The sequence below is a fragment of the Notolepis coatsorum genome (genome assembly GCF_963971535.1).
Source record: "Notolepis coatsorum genome assembly, chromosome: 1".
NCBI classification, from domain to species: domain Eukaryota; kingdom Metazoa; phylum Chordata; class Actinopteri; order Aulopiformes; family Paralepididae; genus Notolepis; species Notolepis coatsorum.
The window spans coordinates 205586256-205605074 of NC_140165.1; the positions used below are offsets into that span (position 1 = coordinate 205586256).

Below are 18819 nucleotides of genomic sequence, written 5' to 3' on the forward strand. Positions count from 1 at the left end.
CTCCTCTCCTCTCCTCTCCTGATAACCTAATCCTTCTCTCCTCTCCCGATAACCTCTCTATCCTTCTCTCCTCTCCTGATAACCTCTATCCTTCTCTCCTCTCCTGATAACCTCTCTATCCTTCTCTCCTCTCCTGATAACCTCTCGATCCTTCTCTCCTCTCCTGATAACCTCTCTATCCTTCTCTCTTCTCCTGATTATAACCTCTCTATCCTTCTCTCCTGATAACCTCTATCCTTCTCTCCTCTCCTCTCCCGATAACCTCTCTATCCTTCTCTCCTCTCCCGATAACCTCTCTATCCTTCTCTCCTCTCCCGATAACCTCTCGATCCTTCTCTCCTCTCCCGATAACCTCTCTATCCTTCTCTCTTCTCCTGATTATAACCTCTCTATCCTTCTCTCCTGATAACCTATATATCCTTCTCTCCTCCTCTCCTGATAACCTCTATCCTTCTCTCCTCTCCTCTCCTGATAACCTCTCTATCCTTCTCTCCTCTCCCGATAACATCTCTATTATTCTCTCCTCTCCTGATAACCTCTCTATCCTTCTCTCTTCTCCTGATTATAACCTCTCTATCCTTCTCTCCTGATAACCTATATATCCTTCTCTCCTCCTCTCCTGATAACCTCTATCCTTCTCTCCTCCTCTCCTGATAACCTCTATCCTTCTCTCCTCTCCTCTCCTGATAACCTCTCTATCCTTCTCTCCTCTCCCGATAACATCTCTATTATTCTCCTCTCCTCTCCTGATAACCTCTCTATCCTTCTCTCCTCTCCTCTCCTGATAACCTCTCTATCCTTCTCTCCTCTCCTCTCCTGATAACCTCTCTATCCTTCTCTCCTCTCCTCTCCTGATGACATCTCTATCCTTCTCTCCTCTCCTGATGACCTCTCTATCCTTCTCTCCTCTCCACCGTCAGTACTTCAACTATGTCTTTCCGGACGGCGTGGATACGGTTATCGTGAAGGTCCGCTCTGCGATGGACTTCCCCTGCTCCGTCATGTCCATCCAGGACATCCTGGTAATACACAGCTCCCTCCCCTACAATGAAGGCACATGAGGAGGAGAGTCGACCGGCCTCAATAGGAACGTTTCTGTAGTTTCTGGATATGTAAAGTAATTTATGAATATTTATGTTTTTTACATAAATCCCCTCTGGCAGAGCGGACCTAGCTTGCATCCCGTTCTAGCATCCTGTATTTAGAGATTAGATTAGACATTAGAGATTAGATCCGTTCTCCATCAAAGCCCCCACACAGACGAGAAGCATCCAGCTGCAGACTCTGTGAGGGCTGCACTGTGAGGGACGCTGTGAGGACTCAAATGTATTGTCAGTACAGTACAGCGAAAATACATTTGTCATCTAACCAGAGTGCAAATGAAACGGTAAAGTGCAAACAATACAGTACTGAAAATATGAGTAAAAAGAGTTAAAAAAAACAGGTATTGAATTATTATCATGAGTCACGTCTCTCTTTACAAAGTGAAAGCCTCTTCATACCCAGACCCCGGGTTCACCTGGTATAGGCCTGATATCTCATACCAGTGTCAGTTTATCACTATGTTCCTCTGTCTTGCTCTCTTTCTGAAACACGTACATCCTCTCTACCCGTCCTCAGTGTCCTGTGTATGATCTGGACAACAATGTGGCCTTCATAGGGATGTACCAGACCATGACCAAAAAAGGTGCCATCACTGTGCAGGTAACACACCTACACACACACCTACACACACACACGCACGCACGCACGCACGCACGCACACACACACACACACACACACACACACACACACACACACACACACACACACACACACACACACACACACACACACACACACACACACACACACACACACACACACACACACACACACACACACACACACACACACACACACACACACACACACACACACACACACACACACACACACACAGAGCTCTTGGTCTTGGTGTGCCCACAAGTGAATGCATCTGAGTAAAAGATGGCGCTGGGTGACGTGCTTCAGCCTGTCTGCTTGCTGGGTAACAGATCTTACTCCTGTTTCTATCCCTCTCTTCCCTTACATTCCTTGCAATCTCTAGTTTCATATTATGCCACGGTTTTTGCTCAAGCGTTAAAATTGAGCCTGCTGAAGCGCGTGAAATTGGTAATGCCGATTATTAAGGCAGATTTTAACGACTAATATCAGTCGAATCCTGTTGGTGAAGGCACTTTTGAACATGTTTTCTGAACATGCCGTCAGTTGACCCCTCTCCTGTACCCCCCCCTCTCCTGAACCCCCTTCTCTCCTGTACCCCCCCTCTCCTCCAGAGAAAAGACTTCCCCAGCAACAGCTTCTATGTGGTGGTGGTGGTGAAGACGGAGGACGAGGCCTGCGGCGGTCCGCTGCGTTTCTACCCCCTCCTCCCCGACGAGCTCATCGACGCCGGCAACCGCAGCAAAAACCTGGACGTGGTGGTGACCCCTGCTATCAGATGTGAGTCTGGAGGGTATTAGTATGGCTTTGTATGTATAACATAGGGCTGTTACCAGGAGGAGTTTATTCATACAGTATTTATTCACAACCACTGCCAAGAGATGGCGTGTAGCTGTGAAACAGCCCTCCTTCTGGACCACCGTGAACCTTAGCAGGCCAGACTGTCACTACTAGCTGTGATCTGGACCACCGTGAACCTTAGCAGGCCAGACTGTCACTACTAGCTGTGATCTGGACCACCGTGAACCTTAGCAGGCCAGACTGTCACTACTAGCTGTGATCTGGACCACCGTGAACCTGTCACTAGACTGTCACTACTAGCTGTGATCTGGACCACCGTGAACCTGTCACTAGACTGTCACTACTAGCTGTGATCTGGACCACCGTGAACCTGTCACTAGACTGTCACTACTAGCTGTGATCTGGACCACCGTGAACCTGTCACTAGACTGTCACTACTAGCTGTGATCTGGACCACCGTGAACCTGTCACCAGACTGTCACTACTACGACTTTCTCTCCTGTGTCTTCTCTACTCTGTCTCTCTCTCAGCTTTCATACTGTCTGAATAAAGTAACAAAGTAAGAAGAAAATGTTAAGAAAAAAAACGTCTTTTGGGATGCTTGTCTTGAGTGACTGTTGCAGAGCAGTGCCTGAGGCCGTATGAGGTGTATACACTCACGGCTCAGGGCCCTCGCCCATCGCCGCCCCTCAGAGTCTGGCTATTCCCATCATGTCACTGCTATTGGCTCCACGCCACGCTCTCACCGGCCGTCTTACCCCATGGACGCGCGCTCGTCCTCGGCATCGGTCAACCGCCGCCGGCGCCACCTAAGTGGGAGCACCATGCGCCCCAGCCGTCCCCTTGGGCCCAGGAGCACCAAGTGCTCCAGGTGTCCCTTTGTGCCCAAACTTAAGCACTCTCCCGGGCCTCGCAAGTTAAAGGAGCTCCCCCCGGCCTCCAGCGTGATTCCCTCATCAAAGCAGTCAGGAAGTCAACAGTTTCACAAATGCATCATTGTGTAGCAGACTGCTGCAAGTTACCAACACACCACCATCACACGCAAACTGAAACCAGTGAGAACACAGAGCAAGCAACATACTCTCATGTCCCACAGCATTGTGTTCTGTTGAGATATATTGGGATGTTTTTGTCTGATGTCTGTGTCAGTCTAATCTTGTTAAAATATTATGCACAGAGGCTGTCAGTGAGGGGGACAGAGGAATTGTTAAATCTTATCCTCCGGCGTTGAACTTCTACAGGGAGATTAATAACTTTGAATATTGGAAAAAAGTGCCTATAGTGTGCATACTGTATATTAGATATAGTAGCTATATATTGCTGCTGCACTGTCTACAGTGTTGCCCGCAGGGTGTTGAGGTTATTAACACATTGGGCGCCAGAGGTCACTGTGGGCGTATGGCCGTGTGTGCCAGAGCTGTAATGAACAGGGGTACATGCCGGTGTTTGCAGTGCTAAAACTATATTAAATATTATAGCTATGGATCTAATAATATAGTCGATTGTCATTGAGTTTCTTCTGGTCAAGATGCAAGAAACAGATAATTTTTTCATCAATACATTCCCGTTTTTATACCGTGGTGAATAGGAGTATAGTTTTAGATAGGGATGTCCGATATTATCGGCCTACCGATATTGGCATTCAAAAGTAATATCGGAAAGGATCGGTATCTGTTTTCAAAAAAATAAATCTTTTATTTGATTTTTTTACATTTATTTAACCTTTATTTACCCAGGCAAGCAAGTAAGAACAAATTCTTATTTTATTTATTGTGAAAAGTATGCATAATGTTGTGTTTTTTGGGGGGGGGGGGGACCCCGCATATATCGGTATCGGTTGATATCGGTATTGGAAATTAAGAGTTGGACAATATTGGTATATCGGATATGGGTAAAAAAAAACGATCAAACATCCCTAGTTTTAGAGTAATTCTGTGTAATCCCAGGAAACGCCGCTAAACAGCATTTTATTGCATTTCATTAGGAAGCGTGCCATTCCTCGCTTGGATCAACAATCAATCTGAAATCAACGCTAGATTATCGGTATTATGTTTCATCATGCATGCATGGTGGGGGGGGGGGGTTATGCTTCGATCGTCACCAACGGCATACGTTGTGGAGTAACGTTACAGGACACACGGATCACAATGGAGGCATGCTCGGATCAACGCAAGATTGATAACATATAGCACTTACCTTGACTAGGATGTGCTGCACAAAGAAGAATCCAATGATCTGATCGCCATTCCAAGTATTGATCTCGATCGTGTTTGTTTATTGTTTATTGTTATTCGCACTTACAAATATACATTCTGGAATAAAATAAGTAAAAAGAAGAACAGTTAAAATGTGCAGGAAAGGTAAAAAAACCCAAGGGCTTATAAGCAACCTCCCCTTTTAAACCTATATAGGATAACTACACAAAAACAATCCCTCCCGTCCCACCCGTCCCCACATTATGCACAAACACATGTGCATATCCCTCTCTCATACACACAGATACATACAATACAGCATTATATATTATATTATAATGTTGGGTAAAAGATTTTAAAATACTTTACACAAATACACATGGATACTATAGACTACAGGATCTGTAGTTCTTTTTTAAGCTTACTTTTAAATATATTTAAAGTGGAACATGTTTCTATTAGATTTTGTATATCATTCCACATCACTGCACCTTGATAAACAAATGAGAATTTGGCTACAGAAAGGAATGCGTAAGTCTTTATTTCTTCTTGTGAGATCTTGTGGTGTTGCCAAGATAATCCACGAAATTACATGAATCCACGGTGCTTTATTCTCCCCAATCCATGTGTTATAACCGTTGCTACTGCCCGAGTAAGAAAACCCGGACTGGATTTTTTTTTTTTTTTTCAATCTTTCTTCCCCTCCTTTTTCCCGATTTTTCTCCCATCCCACCCTTCCTGGTTGTTGCATACTTTCCCCTACTGTTGGTCCGGGAGACCGGAGACTGTCACATGCTTTCCTCCGACGCATGTGCAGCCTGGGGCAGGCCAACCTGGCCGCGCAGGTTCTCACCGGGGAGAGTGTAGCGTGTGGGAGGCCACACTATCTCTCCTCAGTTCCAACCCTCGCTGAGCAGGCGCCCCGACCGAACTGTAGGGGTCGCTGTCCACAACGCCCAGGACCCACCCTTCAGCTTTCCCACCCCCTGATACAGCCAATTGTATCAGTGTGAGAGGCCAGCCAAGCTGATAGCAACGCCGGGAGCTGGATTCGAACAGGCGAATCCTAGTGTCTCCCGGTGTTGGTGACGAACGTAATCTCCGTGCGCCACCTGCCCCCCCCGGACTGGATTTGTTAGATCAACATACAGGCTGAGCCAGAGTGAATCCAAGGATGTGCAATAGCGGCCGCAAGGCGTTAGGTGGCGGTATTGGACGTTTGCGATCTCAGACCCATTCAGGACAGCCTGCACAGGCTGCCCGATGAATTATCAATGGAAATAGCAAATAAAAGAAATACTATTTGCTTTGGCCCTGTCTGATATTGTGTTGGGCCACCGCAATTATGTAAGTATGGGAAACTCTACAGTAATAACAACTGTTAATGTACTGTATATATCTATCCCTGTCTCTTTTTCTCTTTCCTCTCTCTCTCTCTCTCTCTCTCTAGCGGAGGTATATGTGATGGGCATGCTGTTCTGTCTGGGTATCTTCCTCTCCTTCTACCTGCTCACCTTCCTGGTGGCCTGTGTGGAGAACAAAAGGTAAACCTGCCTCCTCCTCCTTTTATCTGCCATACCTCGTTTACCATGATTCTAGAGAGCAGGGAGACCGGTCCCTTGGAGTCGAGGAGTTGTACACACAGTAGTAACCTCATTAGTAGCTGTACACACAGTAGTAACCTCATTAGTAGCTGTACACACAGTAGTAACCTCATTAGTAGAATGGGTACAATACAGTACAGCTCAATAGGGAGGTGTAGTCTGACATCACTGGTTGTTCCACCCGTATAGGGATTTATCATTGGGAAAATGGATTATCGGCTATTGTAACAATTCTGCCGCATGAACATTGGCAAGCTTTCCATTTTTGCACAAAATGAGTTCCCTTCTACCACTAACATGATTGTTTAAGCATTTTTGGTTGAAACAAAGGTAGTTATAAGGTTTTTAATTTGTCGTAAAAAAAGAACTACACAGTAGGCAGCCTGTTGTTCAGTACACAGCCGCTATTGGTCTGTTAGGCTGTCGCCCTTTCCCCGTCACGGGCAGCTGATAGTACCAAGCTAGCTAGCTAACGTTAACGTTACCCCGCTAACGTTAGCATTATGTCTACTGTCGTGAACCATTTTAAATCGGGGCATGTAGAGGAGTTTCGGGAACGAGTAAAATGTGCAGGTCCTCTTCTCAGACCTGTGGGGCAAGCACTGCACACGCATCATGCCGGCTAGCTAGCTACACGTCACGGCCGGCTGATAGCATGATAGTAGCCCCTTTCGTGACTGTGATGCACTCGGTGCATCACAGTCACGAAAGGGGCTACCACGATAGCTAACTAACGTTAACAAACACCTTATAACTACTACTACTGTCGTGTCCATAACAGTGGCGGCCGGTGGGTTTCGCCACTAGGGGGCGCTATACCAAACATTAAATGCAAACATGTACAGTACAGTACCACGCAACACTCATTGCCAGACGTGAGCGATTCGACTCACGCTCACGGCAATGAATCGGCTCTTATGAACGAGTCGCTCAGCTGTTACTACAACAACACACAACCAGTCAAATAAAGTATAGTCTAGACTCTAATTCACAACTTGAAACACAATATATAAATAGAAAAGTTAGAAACAAAACTCGCCCGTCTACAAACACAGGCAGATCTCTCCCTCTCTCCTTCTCTCTCTCACACAGCGCAACGTGGAATCGATTCGTTACACAATCAGACCTATTATATACCAAGAATAACTTCAGTATGAGTACAGGGCTGTACACATATTTTGCATATTGTTAAACGAGCCAAGGCTAGCTATTAAACTATCGATATGAATCGAAAATCTGGGACCCTGATGTAAACAAGACAAACGTCTTTCTCTGGTCTGCATCCCCTTAACAATTGTGTGTATTGAGCCGTACTGTATTGTACCCATTCTGCAATCTGTTAATAAAGTTCTCATTCATTCATTCATTCATTGATTGATTGATTGATTGAAAAGTTTATTAACAGATTGCAGAATGGGTACAGTACAGTACATCTCAATACATACAATTGTTAAGGGGATGCAGACCAGAGAAAGACTTTCGTCTTGTTTCCACCAGGGTCCCCCATTTTCAATTCATCATAACATATATGACATACATGACATACAGATAGACAGTACTGCTACATCTATACATTTATGACATATCAGATTTGCAAATACAGTACTGTTTGTGATACAAAAGTGTCCAGAAAAGGAGTGTATATACATTTGGCGTAGAAACTGTACATTGGAGGAGGTTGGTGGGGTGGGGTTGGGTGGGTTGGGTGAGGGCTGTACATTGGAGGTGGGGGGGGGGGGGGGGGGGGGGGGGGGGGTTGGGTAGGGGACACATACACATTTTACACTGTACATTGGAATGTTGACAAAGCCTTACTTGGTCATTTACTGTACAACTAGGTTAGGACATTTGTAGGGGCCAGTTTCGAATTGCAGTCTCACGTAGGTGTTTTTTGAGAGTGTTTTTGAAGGTGGGTAGTGATTCACATTCCTTTACAGCTTTAGGCAGGGCGTTCCACATTGATGTGGCATAATTGCGAAACGTGTTTAGTCCCTTGTTTGAGCCGAATCTGGGTTTTACATGATTTGTGGAGCTCCCTCTGGTGTTGTGATCGTGGTATTCACTGACCTTTGGGAAGTATTTTGACATGTACATGGGTACCTTGGTCGCGTAGTGTATCTTGTAGACCAGGCCCATTGCAAGTTGCTGTACTCTGTCGTCTACTCTAAGCCATCCTAGGTTGTCAAAGTGGGCAGGGGTGAGGTGGGTTCTAGGAGTCAGGTCAAGTAGTAGTCTGACTAGCTTGTTTTGAGATGTTTGTAATTTGTTTTTTAGTGCCTTTGAGGTGCTTTGGTACCATGAGGTGCAAGCATAGTCGTAGTACCCTTGAATGAGTGCTCCTGCTAGAGTCTTCAGGGTATTCTTGTTTACCAGAGAGGAGATCCGGTACAAGAATCGCGTTCGTTGGTTGACTTTTTTTATTACATTGGATGCCATTTTGTCACAGGAAAGATTAGCCTCTAGGATGGAACCCAGGTAGGTAATTTCATCTTTCCTTGTGACAATATTGTCACCCACTGTAACCGAGAAGCCGTCAGTCTTGCTGAGTTTGTTATTTGAACCGAAGAGAATGGACTCTGTTTTGCCCATGTGTAATGATAGTTTGTTGTCGGCGAGCCATATGCAGATTTTGCCTAGTTCCGAGCTGAGGGCTTTTTCAACCTGTAACTTGTTCTTGTCAGAGACCAGCAGGGCTGAGTCGTCCGCAAACAGGAACAAGTTGCAGTCACAAGCTGACGACATGTCATTTGCATAAATTAGGAATAGTAGCGGTCCTAGTATGCTTCCTTGTGGAACACCACAGCTCACTGTGAGGGGGGGGGATAGGGTACCGTTTACTTCCACCATCTGTTCCCTCCCCTCCAGGTAGGATTGTATCCAGCTCACTGATAAACTATCAAAACCAATTGCTTTTAGCTTGTCAATCAGAATGGTGTGATTGACAGTGTCGAAGGCCTTTTGTAGGTCCAGCATGACCATGCCGCAGTATTTGCCCGCGTCCACCTCTTGTTTGATGTGGTCGTTCAAGTAGAGAAGGCATGTGTCAGTGGAGTGGGATGTTCTGAAGCCAGATTGGAATTCGTAGATTAGATTTTTTTCCGCAAGGTATTTTTCGATCTGTTCGTATACTATTTTTTCTATGACTTTCGAGATGGATGTAAGGATAGAAACAGGGCGGTAGTTACCCGGGTCTAATTTGCTGCCCTTTTTGTGCAGGGGTGTTACTCTCGCAATTTTGAAGTCCTTGGGGACGTGTCCCTGTTTTATGGAGAGGTTTATTATGTGTGTGATGACTGGGGTGATGGCTGCTGCTGAGTCTCTGAGGAATTTGGAGGGGATGTTGTCATGGCCAGTGGCCTTGTTTGGTTGGAGGGCGCTCAGTTTTTTGAGTACCTCATCTGTAGTTACTATTTCCAGTTTGAAGTCGTCTTTGTGGACGCCTAGGTTCATGTAGTATGCTACTATGTGTTCTACCCCATACTGCCCTGAGTGGGAGGGTAGTTTGTTTACCAGTGTTGTGGCTATGTTTGTGAAGAAAGTGTTTAAGTAATTGGCTACATCCAGCTTGTCTGTGATGAGCGTGTTGTCCGTCTTTATGTTTATGTTTGAGAACCTGGTTTTGAGTTTTTTACTGCAGCCTAGTTGATTGTTGAGTAATTTCCAAAGTTCACGTGGTTTATTTTTGTTTTCCTCGGTTTTGTCATTGATGAAATTTTTTTTTGCAGTTTTGATCATGGAGTTTACGTCATTTCTTAGTCTGTTTCTTTCTAGTTTGAGTTCAGTCACGTGGTCTTGGAGTTCACTGCTCGTGCTTTTGGTAAGCTTTGACTGACTTTTACGAAACTCAGAGCATTTTTTGTCTCTGGCTTTCATAGCGGTCAGTATTTCAGTGTGCATCCATGGCTCAGCGCGATTTTTTACCCTGGTGGTTCTTAGGGGGGCCATTTTGTTTAGTATTGATGAAAATTTGGTTTTGAAGCCAAGCCAAGTTTCTTCAACCAGTGTACCATTGAGTTCATCTGACCAGTCCAGACTCTCCAGTTCAAGGTTAAAGGCCTCGCTAGAGTAGGTTTTGAGGTCTCTAGATGTGACTGTTTTGTGACAGCCAGCCTTTAGTTTTAGCTTTTTGCGGGTACAGAATATCATGTAATGATCACTTAACCCGCATGCTATAACCCCTTTACTGGAGATCTTGGACTTGTCAGAGGTCAGTATGAGGTCAATGGTAGTCTGAGTTGATTCACATATCCTTGTGGGTTGGGTGATTAGTTGGCTGAGGCCGTGCAGATCACAAAACCTATTGAAGGATTTGAAGACGGGTGCATTTTTTTGTTGCATATCCGTGTTCCAATCCCAATAAGAATTTTTTCCGCATCCTCAGCTCCAGCTAAGCACACATCCAGAGTATCATAAAAACCAGTCTGTTCTGGTGGTCTATAGATTGTGCCTATTAGTACTGATTTTGCCCTTTCAAATAAGATTTCAATCCATACAGTTTCAATCTCGTCATGGTTAAGGTCAGTACGGTTGCTGAATTTGGTATCTTTGTGTATATACACACAGACACCACCTCCATACTGGTTCCTATCCCTCCTGATGATTGAATAGTCCTCGATTTCTATCTCTGGATCCTGAACAGATGAGTCAAGTTTTGTTTCTGTGAAACATAATATATTTGCCTTACCGTTTAGAAACAAATGTCTGATTTCAGCCAATTTCGGTTTCAAGCTGTTTATGTTTAAGTGAAATATGTGAAGTCCATTTTTGCTTGTAATAAGTTTGATGTCGTCACAGTTGAGGTAACTCTGTTCCATTGTGTCCTGTCCTGTGGTGGGGGGAGGGGGGGCGTTGTTGCTGTTTGTGCCGTGGGTGGGGAGGGGGGGGAGGGGTGATGCTTTGTCCTTTGCTGGTGTCTGTATTCCTTTGTGTGAAAGCCCGCGATGTGGGGGGGGGGGCTGGTTGATTACAGATATGTCTGATTGTACTCCATTGTGGGGGAGGGGGGGTGCCTTTTGTCCTGGCCTCGGCCCGGGTAGACTTGCTGGCATGGCGGGGCCAGCCAAGCTAACCGTCGGGTCCTTGGTGGTCTCGATGTCCCGCGCCGCTCTTCCTTTAGCCACTCGCCGAGTCCGCTGGGGCTTCTGTGAGGGTATGTCGCCGCTTGCTGGTCGGCTGGTGCAACTGCTGGCTGAAGCGTCAATTGCGTGGATGCTGTTGATCTCCGGCGCCGGTGTGAGGAGCGATGCCTCGCTGTTTTGTCCCCGCGACGTGCTGGGCGCCTCGGTTGTGAACCCCGGTTCCTTCCCTCTCGCTGTGGCCTCTCGTGGGTTCTTTTGCAGGGGTGGCAGAGGAGGAATGTTGCCGTTGATCATGTCGTTAGCCGCAGTATGTGTGGGTAGCCGTTGATCTGTTGTACTGGCTGCTGCTTCTTGGATCAGCAGATTTGACTGTAGTCTCTGGTTCCGTGTCATTACGGGACCAGGGTTCTGATGAATGTCACCCGACATGAGCAGGTATAATAAAAACATTGATCTCTTATTACACTTGCCTGCCGGGGGTAATTTCTTTCGTTCCGGATTTGCAGTAAGTACTGTGTGGATGGTCGTGGCTCCGAAGGCAGGATGTTTCCTCTCCGAGCCCGTTAACAAATAGAAGTCGCAATGGGACTGCTGTTTTACGTTTTCGCTATCCTCCACTTCTGTCTGGAGTTGCTGCTTGAGTTGTGAATTCAGGTACAAATCCATAATCCACAGGAGGGAAAGTAGAAAATGCGCAAAGTACTTTGTTGTTGTTGCTCTGTTGCGTTGGTTACGGGAGCTACGTAAAATGCGACCGTCCATGTTGAAGCCGGATGCAAAGCATTCAAACATAGACGATATTGAACAAGCCATAATCCACGTATTTTCAATCCGAGAGAGCTGCAGTAGTTAAATCAATGAGCCATCGAGATAGTCAGTGTGGTAAGTAACGTTATTATTGCATCCAAGATTGATACAGATACAGAGAGAGAGAGAGAGAGAGAGAGAGAGAGAGAGAGAGAGAGACTCACTGTTTAGTTGAACGTCCAGGGCCAAGTTAGCAGTTAGCCAAGTGTTAGCTCAGCTGAGCTCGTTGCCACAACACTCAACAAGTACATTCCGTTGTCCATTTCCGCTCGAACAGACTGCAAAACTACCTGGCGTTCTATCGCCATGCTCTAAGACAAACTCTAACCTTAACCAACTTTGAAAGAGTGCCTAAGCTTAAGAACTTGCAGTCACGGCACGGCAAACAGCTGCATGCATCTCACAACAACACAACTATCTCAACCAAGCTAGAAGCTAGAAATTGGATTCGGCCAATCAGATATCGTCTCTGTGAAATTCTGCCATGGAAAGAAATACTGGCGTCGGCCAATCAGAGAGCGTCTCCGCGAAATGCGGCTATGGAAAATCCTTCACGGAAGTTCACGCTGCTGGCTAGACCGCTTCAAATCGCGCTCGGATTCCAACATAATAGTCATATTTCAACGCACAACGCCATATGCACTGATTGGCTGTGACGGAGACAGCGATCAAACTGTGACGCGCACGCAGAGCGCTATCGCGTATTGCCCCCGAGAAATACGAAAAAATAAAAAAAATAAAAAAACGTGATGTCACTTCCTGCTCTGGAAAACGGTGTTTTTTTAATTTAGATAATAACGTTATATTGTGCATTGGAAATACAAACATACTTAAAATGAGTAAATATTATTAATTTTAAACATGTTTATATTATTTATAGGGCTATAAAACACAAAAACGAAAAAGTTTTATTCTCTTCTTCTCTGATTTAACAGCAGCTGGCCAGCAGGTGGGTCGGCGCCCTAGCGCCCCTAGTGGTAGAGCCGCCACTGGTCCATAAGTTCCCTGGCAGAATACTTTGTTTGTGAGGACAAAGGTATACAAGAGGAGAGAACCATTTTAAATCGGGGCATGTTAGGAGTTTCGGGAATGCCGACTAGCAAGCTAGCTAGCTACTAACGTTATAAACTATACACAATATGTACAACGACACAATGATCTACATTAGTATTTACAGTGATTTAATATGCAGCGAAAAAAATACAAATATGGTAACGTGGTTGTGGCTTTTACAAATAGTGGTTAGCTTTAGAGATAAATGGCTATGATCACGGAGCACTAGTGTTGGGTGAAACAGATACTAGCCACAGATTCAGGGTCAGTTATTTTCCCATTGTACAAATTGTTAAGCTTATGGAATGTAAGGGAAATCTGATCCTAGGTATGTGACTAGTAGGCAGGAGGCTACGCTGTGGTGACGTCAGTCAGCAGCGTCAAATAGCAGTGTAGTTTCCCAGCGAACGAAAACATAAACGTTGTTATTTTGCTACCTTTACGATTAATTGCGAATACTTTCATGTTGAGCTAATAGATTGTGGATAAATACGCACAGAAAGGTACACCATGCCAACGTTAATGCTTTATTTATCTAAAACGAGCCGATTTAGAAATGGTCAATGGGGAAATACATTGCATTCCACAGAGGGTGGAACAGGAAAAAACGAAAATGACGTAACCACTACACCTCCCTATACACAATTGTTAAGGGGATGTAGACCAGAGAAAAACTTTCGTCTTGTTTGCATCAGGGTCCCCCATTTTCAATTAATCATAACATATGACATACATGACATACAGATAGACAGTACTGTTACATCTAGACATTTATGACATACCAGATCCATAGCTGTCAACATTGGCATTTGAAAAAACAGGAAATTTCGCCCCGCCCCCTCCCCCCGGCCCTGCCCCCTCCCAATGTAGTCTCCTCCCCCTCGTTAAATTAAATTAATCAGATACCTGGTTGAAAGTGAAATGCTGTGAACATCCCTGCATTAAATGAATGGAAGTGTAAGACAAATTCAGTATAAATTCACTTTATGTAGTAGTATAGCATTAACAATGCATACATAAATGTTATGATGAATTGAAAATGGGGGAAGAAGTCCTTCTCTGGTCTGCATCCCCTTAACAATTGTGTATTGCGCCATACTGTATTGTACCCATTCTGCAATCTGTTAAAGTTAGCAATCAATCAATGTATTACCATAGTGTCTTTATACCTTCATCACTGTACATATTAATACTACAACTCAAGAAGAATCAAGAGGTTTATTTGTCACATACATACAGTGAAATGCGGATTGATTGTGCAAAATACAATAAAAATAGGCATAGAAAAAAGAATAGGTAACACAAGATATGCATGATAAAAAAAGACATGCCAAGTTCCTGAAAAACTGGTTCCTATGTACACTACAATACAATTGTAACTCTTAATGTATCTAAACTATGTACAATACCTCCTTCCTTTAAAGTGACATTTTGTTTAAAGTGATCTGTACTGTACATACATCTGATTAGTATTGTATATTACTATTGCACTTTACTGTTACATTTGCACTCTGGTTGGATGCCAAATGTCTTCGTTGTACTGTATAATGACAATACATTTTAATCTAATCTAATTAGACTGTTTTATCACTCTGGAATGGATGGGGGATACCACTTCATTCCCTGTGGGGGTCTCTTGCACCGGCCAGGGACCTGTTGTAGGTATAGGTTGCAGACCTCGCATTTCTCAACACCTTCTGAGAAGGAGTGTATTTGTGAAACATTTTCATAGCCTCTATGCCTCGCCGATTGGTCATGATGACTGACGTCGCTTTTTCCTCCATGTGCGACATTGAAATCAGCGCGTTAACTGGAATATGTTGTGCCTTTACACATATGTTGGATTATGTAATTGGTTTGTCATGACAAACAAATAAAATATCGCATCGCCGGCTGTCTCTGGCTTGCTCCAGCGGACACCAGAGCTCAGCCAGCGGCGAGAATATGCTGCCGCGAGCCGCATCGCTGAGCTCTGGTGTCCGCTGGAGCAAGCCGGCGATGCGATATTTTATTGGTTTGTCATGACACACCATATTGTGCCATATGAGTAAAGGCACAACATATTCCAGTTAACGGTATATTTTTTTAATGATTCGTTACGGCGTAGTCAATACTTCCATGCGTATAAATTGAGGAAGGCAGGGACCTCTGCCGCTCTGGCGGCAGCGGTGGATAAGGGGGCGTGCTAGCGCGGGTCACGTGGGGGTCGCGGCCAATCAGAGGAACCCGGAAACCGAGCTCCGTTGCGGAAAGTATAGACGCGAACTGTACATTGGAGGTGGTTGGGTGGGTGGGGTGGGGTGGGGGGGGGGGGGACTGTACGTTGGAGGGGGTTGGGTTTGGACATTTACAGGGGCCAGTTTCGAATTGCAGTCTCCTGTAGGTGCTCTTTGAGAGTGGTTTTGAAAGTGGGTAGTGATTCACATTCCTTTACAGCTGTGGGTAGGGCGTTCCACCTTGATGTGGCGAAACGTGTTTAGTCCCTTGTTTGAGCCGAATCTGGGTTTAACATGATTTGTGGAGCTCCCTCTGGTGTTGTGGTCGTGGTATTCACTGACCTTTGGGAAGTATTTTGACATGTACATGGGTACCTTAGTGGTGTAGTGTATCTTGTAGACCAGGCCCATTGCAAGTTGCTGTACTCTGTCGTCTACTCTGAGCCATCCTAGGTTGTCAAAGTGGGCAGGGGTGAGGTGGGTTCTAGGAGTGAGGTCAAGCAGTAGTCTGACCAGTTTGTTTTGAGATGTTTGTAATTGAGTTTTTAGCGGCTTTGAGGTGCTTTGGTACCATGAGGTGCAAGCATAGTCGTAGTACCCTTGAATGAGTGCTCCTGCCAGAGTCTTCAGGGTATTCTTGTTTACCAGAGAGGAGATCCGGTACAAGAATCTAGTTTGTTGGTACACACAGTAGTAACCTCATTAGTAGCTGATGATGGAGCAGTAATTCTTTCAGACGAAGAAACATACAAGTCCGTTTTCAGATTAACAATGCTTTAAAAATCTAAACATTATAAATTGGATTGGTGTGTACATTCATGGTTGTCTGTAAATGTCTTATCTGTTGTCATTTATATGTTATGTGTGGACCCCAGGAAGAGTAGCTGATGTTTTGCATCAGCTAATGGGGATCCTAATAAAATCATGAATCATAAATAATAAGACAGTGGACAGTGATGTATCACATTGACACATCCAAGTGATTTAGATTGACTTTAGTTTACACCTGCAAGGGCGTGATTTTCGTGATTATATCTCACGGGTCGAACAAACCTGAATGTTATTGCCATAAAATACAACGTATTTTACCGTCTCAATCCGGAGCTATGGACATTATACAAAAGTAACTGTACTTACAGTAGATTTCATTCACTGTCTTGTACCGAGAGCCTGGTGGTACTAAATCCAGATTTAACTCTGCCATTGGAAAGAGGAGACATGGCCCGATCCATAGATGTATGACTTGGTCATTTATAGGCCTGATATTCTATATTCATATTTCTAATTGCATGTGTTTGGATGGCAACATCCAGTACTGTATCTACAAAAAAACGTGTAAATCATCTGCCCTTTGTTCATTTGCTTAGATTTGTACACTTGATCTCAAGAAGGTGCTGAATGAGCTCAGCGCCACTTACTTTAACTTTTGGTCAATGTTAGCATGGTGTTATTCAGTCAAAGATGAAGAAAAAACGATAATATAATAATATTATAATTTATATTCTCCTTTTTTTACAATTTACTCAAGCATAGTAACAGACACAATATTTCTGACACTGGGAATACATTACCTGGCGTCCATAGAGTCCCTAGATACCTGGGCCCTCATTCATCAACGTGTGCGTAGAACATGTTCTATTTCCACACGTAAGCACAGAATTTAGAATGAGTGTACGCACAGGGAAGTCGGGATTCATCACACGTGCGTACGCAGGTTCTACGCACACCTGTCATGATGAATATGACTTTGATCCTACGTTTGAGCTTGTGCACTGTTTTAAGTATTTGCATACCAGAAACGCCCCGATTAACCATATATACGGTAATGGAATACCCCCATGAAATGTGGAAAAATGGACTAAGCCGAGGGAAGCGTGTCATGAGACAGGCTGACAGACGTGTACACTTACGGTGATGTCGGATATGATATCTATTAACCATTGCTGCCTGGGCAGCGCAAACACTAATAAATACCGCGCTGGAATATGACTGCCTTTTCCCGTGTTGTTTGATTAATACCCAGGGATTAAAGTTCTCCTCAATTTTATTCCAAATCGCGATGGATCTCCCGTCAATTCTCTACCTGCTGCATATGATTTCTAGAGGCATACTACAATCTATTTTGATGTCAGTATTGGGTAGCCTATATAAACAATAATACGAGAGCATATACAAGAACAATGAATCTTACTGCCATGTATGATGTAGCAGATACGCCATGTGTAGCCTGCCTATATGTGATCAATACAAACATGAACTTGAATTCCATCATGTCTGTGTGCGGGTCACTGCGGGAACTCACAAGGCTGTTGTCACAATGTAAATAAGAACGTGCACTGAAAAGTTACAGTATGTAGTTGGTTGATTATTTGTATGACAGTCAGTAAACCCTTGCAAAAAGTATCAGTTTTATTTAATTAAATGAAAACATTCAGCATCGCCTTCCTCCCGGCATCCAGCAATAACATGTATCAGGCAAATGCGCATCGCAACATTGACTGAGTGGAATCCCTTTCTATTCGCATTTGTGATGGAGCTTTGACAGCTACAGTAACAGTCTATTGCTCGATCCATCTCCAATATCACGATGGACCGTGCCGGTGGCAAAGACCCGAGGGTGGAGAGGATCTTGAATGAATTCCATCATCATATATATATGTTGTGTGTCTGTCCACTATGTTTGTTACTTTGTTATTCCCCCCCCCCCCCCTATCTATGTAAAGCGACCTTGGGTCTCTTGAAAGGCGCTATATAAAATGAAGCTATTATTATTATTGTTATTATTATTATCATCACATCTGTGCGGGAGCTCACAAATAGACTGTTAGTCTCAGTGAAGTTTCAACGGAGGTCATCTATTCTAACCAACAAATTGAAGTAGAAAGCATTTCGTGACCAATCTTATTTGGAAACATGACACACAAAATAATTTGCTTTTTATTTGAAACAATATTTAATCGCGTTTGGAGGTGGGTGTTCTGCGTCTGCCCCCCGTGCCAAACAAGCAGGCCAACCTCTTGTTCGCGTGTGAGCCCGTTATAATTACACTACTGTCGCTATTTTACAATGAACTATAATGAATTACGGGTCATACAGAAGTTGAACACTAATGCACGGAAGCTTATTTCCGCCTTGAAACTAATGCAGAACTGAGGAGTGCTTATGCGTAGTAACGATATTCTACCACTGGGCGTCAGCTAAGTGTGCTCTGACCTGTGCGTAGACGTAAGCACGGAGTCAAGTTCAAGTTGAAATTGATGAATCCCACTCTTTGCTTAGAAATGATCGTACGCACAGGGTAAGCACAAATCTGTGCGTAGAACACGTTGATGAATGAGGGCCCTGGAACATGCAAATGGA

General features: G+C 44.4%; 1 protein-coding gene across 2 annotated transcripts in view; it reads left to right on the forward strand.

The window, feature by feature from the left end:
• The window catches only part of sidt2 (SID1 transmembrane family, member 2), a 62950-nt gene that overhangs the window by 19617 nt on the left and 24514 nt on the right, over positions 1-18819 (forward strand). For both annotated transcript variants that reach the window (XM_084314636.1, XM_084314637.1), the window contains exons 5-8: positions 921-1022; positions 1621-1704; positions 2320-2485; positions 6152-6245. In XM_084314636.1, coding sequence (XP_084170762.1) covers positions 921-1022; positions 1621-1704; positions 2320-2485; positions 6152-6245 — 446 coding nt within the window. The remainder of the gene's footprint in view (positions 1-920; positions 1023-1620; positions 1705-2319; positions 2486-6151; positions 6246-18819) is intronic.